This window comes from Cynoglossus semilaevis, chromosome 1 (genome assembly GCF_000523025.1).
Source record: "Cynoglossus semilaevis isolate Cse_v1.0 chromosome 1, Cse_v1.0, whole genome shotgun sequence".
NCBI classification, from domain to species: domain Eukaryota; kingdom Metazoa; phylum Chordata; class Actinopteri; order Pleuronectiformes; family Cynoglossidae; genus Cynoglossus; species Cynoglossus semilaevis.
In genome coordinates, this window is record NC_024307.1 from 33,668,749 (window position 1) to 33,674,249 (window position 5,501).

Here is a 5,501-nt window from a genome sequence, read left to right on the forward strand (position 1 = left end):
CACAAAAGATCCACGCCGCTCCCCCAGGAGTTTCCATTCTACAGCACATTTTTCTGATGTATCCAATAGACTGACGTTATATTGAGCATCTGTGCTGGCAAAAAGAAAAACATAATCTGTGCTTTATTTTTTATTAATCCTTATATTGTGACAATGCCTCTGTGGGATTAAAAGGCTGTGTTGAATTTGTAAACTTTGTGTAGCTTAGTTATTTTCTGTTTTTAAATTTAGATTAAGCAACATTTCTCAATCAGACTCAGATTTTGTTCCTCAGCCAGCGCTTCGGTTCTAAGATGCTTCTCGACTATCAAACAAATCACATGCACACATTTTAAATTAAACTGATTACGCCAGAATTCAGTCTGCATGAAAAATGACATATTTCTTGTGTTGGCCTTGAGTTGAATTAGACTATTTTTCTAAAAGCCAGATTAAAAGTGTCTTAGTCCTGTCAGCAGAAATAGTGCTCTCGAATTACTTTAAAGGACTTTCCAGGCTTGTTTTTGTTTTCTGTTTGCTCTCATTTTATTTAATTTTTTTCAAAGTGGCAGTGCAAAGGTTTGTAAGTGTCCGACACCCTGCACTACTTGAATGTTGGATATCTGATATCTTTGTTTTTCCTCCATCTCTGTTCAAACGAAGTGTGTGTGTGCTGTTTTGTTTTGCCTCAACAAGGAGCCGTCGGTGAGAAGAAAATGTCAAGTTTTCCCCTCGTTTCCAGAATCAGTCTTATTGTTTGGACTCTGACCTGAATGAATAGCTGTTTAAATCTTTCTCGGTTTAGAATAAACTGATCCATTTCACCTTTTTGTCTTGACTGCTTCCTCTTTTGACTGTCCGAGTGCTGGCCAAGTTTTGGTCCGGTGCGTCATTGAAAAACCGTTGCATAACAAAGTCTTTTTGTCCCACTGTGTTCAGCTCTGTGCATGTCACCTGGCCCATAAAGGATGAGTGAGTAGGCACTTGTGGATATGAGAAATCCACATTAAAGACACATTGAGCCTTGGAGTTTGAAGCTTTGGTCCTGGTTTCACTGTGGCACAAGAGCTGGAAAAAGTATTTAATAAGAGGGGGAAAAAAGTAGTAAGAGGAAATAGATCTTAGCCTTAACCTTGGCAACCCAAATATATAGGCCAGACTTGGGCAAACTAAGGCCTGGGTGCCAGATCTGGCCCACCAAACTTTTCCAAATTATATAATTTATTTATATTATTATACGTATGCCTTTTCCCTGCAATACCCACGTTTCCCCAATAGATGGTGTTGAAAATGATAAAAGCATTTTAGCCTTTATGCATGACTTTAACATGTCATTTATCTTAGTTCACACAAACGCTCCATCTATCTGCTCCTGACCCGGCCTGCAACTCAAAAGTTTTGCCCACACCTATTATAGGTCTATACACAGAGTGTGATAAATCTGATGTCTAAAATTATATCTTTTTTTCAACTTTTGACCTTGGTGTCCCAAACCATAAACTATGACTTGACTATTAGCCTGACCTCCAGTTGAATGGGAATTGCATTCTTCCTCCACTGCTTTAGTAGCCTCTAGAAGTGCACTGTTGCTTGCGGAAAATAAAAGAAACATACAGAGAGAATCTATGAAGATTCTCTGTCATCCAGGTTAAGGTTGAAGAGTTCCATTAATTTAATTTAGGGAATTAATTTTATATGATTGTTATTATTATTATATTTATAAAGGTTTTGTACATTGTAAGTAAAATATACTTTTCTGCAAGTTCTTGCAAAATTCCTGATACGAAGCTATGGTTGACCGGAAAATATAGACCGGAAGAAGTCCTCTCCTTCACTTTAAGAACATTTCTGCTTATATTGCTGTTGCTAAACTTAAATGACTTACAGCTTAAACTAGAATGTTTGTATTTTTCTTATTGATGTTTAGGTCTGTGACGACCTGGTAAATTACTCTTGTAAATTACTGTTTTCCCACGAAACCCTAATGAAACCTTTATTTTGTCTACCGGAAATAAAATACTTACTCTTCGGTGACTTGACCGTGAGTACGTGACAGAAAAAGTGGGCTGAACCAGCGCATCTCCGGTCTGTGGTCAGTGGAGTCAGAGTTTTTTTAAAGGGTGGCGGTGTTTTATTGAGCGGAACTTTGTTCAAAAACGGAAGACAGACTCGATAAAACATGTCCAAGCCTCTGACAGACCAGGAGAAAAAGAAGCAGATATCTGTACGAGGGCTGGCCGGGGTGGAAAATGTCGCAGACCTGAAAACTAATTTCAACAGGCACCTTCACTTCACTTTGGTGAAGGACCGCAATGTGGCCACCAAGAGAGACTACTATTTTGCCCTGGCCAACACCGTGAGGGATCACCTGGTGGGCCGTTGGATCCGGACACAGCAGCACTACTATGAAAAGGACCCTAAGGTAAGCAAGGGACTAATGCCGCAGTCTTCCTACATGCACCTGATGGGGGCTAGCGGGTGAGGGGGGGGGCGGGGGGTTGTCTGCTCAACCCTGCGCCGTTTATTTCCCATATAAAGCAACATGTCTATTGCCTTTTTTCATATGTGAGGTTAGCTGCACTGCAGGGTCTCAAACGTTACGTAACAATTGGCCGCAGCCTCGGTAGCCTCTGTAAACCTTCCTCTGATTTGCTCTGCGTCATTCACGGCGCATCACGTGTCTCATCAATAGCTTTGGGCATCCTATTAGTGGCTCTGACTGCACTCTCTCAGCTGGTTGCCAAATTGGGTATTACGTAACTGCCCCCTTCCCGCCCTCCCAGGTCCCCCACCCCCCTCTATCACACTGCGACATCACAAAATGGCCACAGAGCATCACAGGCAGGTGAGCGTCAAGTACTTCACAAACATTTTAGTAGTTGTCATATCTCATAGTAAGAGTTTGCGTCACAACTTTTAACCAGTTAGGCCTCAGACAACACTAACAGAGTTGTTATGCAGCGTGTCCTCTCCATAGTGCAACAGGGTAAACATTCAATTCAGAGCAGCCATTAGCATAAAGTGAGTCTCCTTGATAAAGTTAGCGTTATGGTTTACAAGAACTGAACTCCATTACAGGCTATTGTTGCAGAGTGAGGCATCAGTTGCCTGTTGGAATTGGCCCAGGTTGTTGTTGCTCGTCGTGGACCTAGCCTATATCCAAAAAGTTCTTCCCTACTGTAAGTAACTGTTGCATACTTAAATTAAATCTTAAACATGTAAGGCATATAAAAATAATTTAAACACAAAAAAGGGCATGTTGGTAGCATAACAAACATGTCGACCATGGTTGGTGCCAGGATGTTTGGTTTGTGGGGCCTAGCAACATGCATCCCGCAATGCATTCCTTATGTGTTGAAAAATCATGTTTATGACATCCTCACCCGATGGCCTTTTGTGGTTTAGTCCCCATCTCTTATAAATTTATTAAAAAAGTATTGTTCCATCATTCCAACGAACAGCTTTAAAGCAAATTTATCACGTGTTGAAGATGGCATTGTGCTACATTGGCTCTCTTTGATTTCCTTCTGATGCTGTTATGTCCTAGGTTATGATGATACCATTGTGTTAGCGTAGGTGAGTAACATAGGTACTGTGAGCAGTTGCTATGTGACAAGTCGAGTACACTGCACCACTCTTTGAGATACGGCTACTGTATGTAACAATGGAAGTACTGTTCTGCTGCTCAAATTACTTCCTCCTGTACGGACTTTCACTGTCATCTGATGAAAAGGTTACTCTTGAAAGTCAAGACCAAATAAATTATAAAATGTCAGTAGCAGTAACACAGATACACACAGTCAACCCTGTAGAGGGCAGCAGTGCACGTAAAATGTGTTTTCTAACTGGAAGAACATGCTGTACGTATAGGGAAAGTGAATTATTTGTCATTGTGACGCAGCACACCACTGCACATACAACCAAATGTGACCTCTGCTTTTAACCAATCACCTAAGTAGGAGATGGGAAATGAGAGCACATTGCTTGTCTTGAAGTTTTTTATGATCACCTGATTGCAGTATTAATGTATGTTGCTTATAGTGTCAAAATTGCCTTTTGATATAAATGTGAATGTTTAACAGTAAAAAAAGTGATGGTAGCCTTGTCTGCTTATAACTTAAATTAATAATCAATTACATGAATGAATTAATAAATTTGATAGCCCATGATTTTTGCAACTTAACTATATCAAATAGTGATATCATAGCACAAGAACTTGTTGAGAACTATTTAGCCAGTAAGAAGATTATTAGACTAAACCAGAACATGGTTATGGCAATTTTGATATGTTCATATACTCAAAACGGATGGAGCATACTGACGCAGACAAGTTAGCTTACCGTTTAAAGGTGATATGCAAAATGTTTGTAGTTGAGCTGTGATATGCAAACTGTTGCTTGCAAATCTTGCATTTGACTTTTTTCCATTCCCTTTTTTTGTAAAAATTGTAAAAAACAAAACAAAAAACACTGTCAATGTTTTTGACACAGTAGAGGAGACTGGCCGTAAATGAAACACTCAAATTAATTAAATTAATATTCAACCAACCACCTGACCTAGGACTTCCAGTACATTCTTCAATCTGTCTGTTTGTTGGTTGAGCTAATTCAGTACTTCTCAAATAGTCTGGTGCGGTGAGGTGCCGGGGGGTGGGGGCGCATGAGAAAATGGCATGCTGGACATAAGTGTACCACTGCTGTAATGCTTGATTGATAACAAGCCTCCAGTCCACTAGGTGGCAGCAACTCATACAGTGGTTTGTACAGCTAAAAATATACATGTTATCAGGTTCTCAATAGTATTTCAATTCATGGGGGTGTTGGTCGGGTGGGGGTTCATGAACACATTTCTGTCCCTGTGTGGGGGATGGGGGGCAGGCTAATCCAAAATAGTGACTCCAAATTTTCAGGGATGTTTTGAATGGTTGCATGTGTAGAAGTGAAGCCTGACCTATGTTGGGAGTGACCTACAGATACCACTGTAGTCATATATACTCATAGTGAAATGTATGTATTGAGTCATTTTGTGTAAGGGTACGAAGTTGAACCATGATAGAACACTGTTTTATTTTATCATAGTGCATTCAATTCATGGACGGTTGGCCTGTAGCAGTTGCCAATTGTTTCTATGTTCAATAATTCATTGGTCAGACAGTGAAGACAGTGATACCAGAGTTAGCTATAAAGTCAGACCTGGCTAAGAGGTCAGGCTGAGGAGAGAGAGGAAAAAAAACACATTGAAAACTGACATTGAATGTATAACTTGAACTCATATTAATCAGATAGTACAGACATACATTTACTTTGTGTCATATGTATTCACTTTGTCTTTTCTTTGTTTCATCTGTCCATAATGACACAGTCATAGCACATATCTGTGAACCCCCCCGCCCACAACATTTTGATGATTTTTAAAACTTTATTAACTATTCTTTATTTTAATATATTTATACTTTAAAATGTTTCTTAACTCACGAATAACTCGTGAATAAACAGCAGCTTGAAATTAAACTCAGATGATGT

General features: G+C 39.6%; 1 protein-coding gene across 1 annotated transcript in view; it reads left to right on the plus strand.

The window, feature by feature from the left end:
• Positions 1 to 2,033: 2,033 nt before the first annotated feature.
• LOC103391662 (glycogen phosphorylase, muscle form) overlaps positions 2,034 to 5,501 on the plus strand; it is a 21,392-nt gene continuing 17,924 nt past the window's right edge. Inside the window, exon 1 of the mRNA XM_025062224.1 lies at positions 2,034 to 2,401. Coding sequence (XP_024917992.1) covers positions 2,159 to 2,401 — 243 coding nt within the window. The 5' untranslated portion in view covers positions 2,034 to 2,158. The remainder of the gene's footprint in view (positions 2,402 to 5,501) is intronic.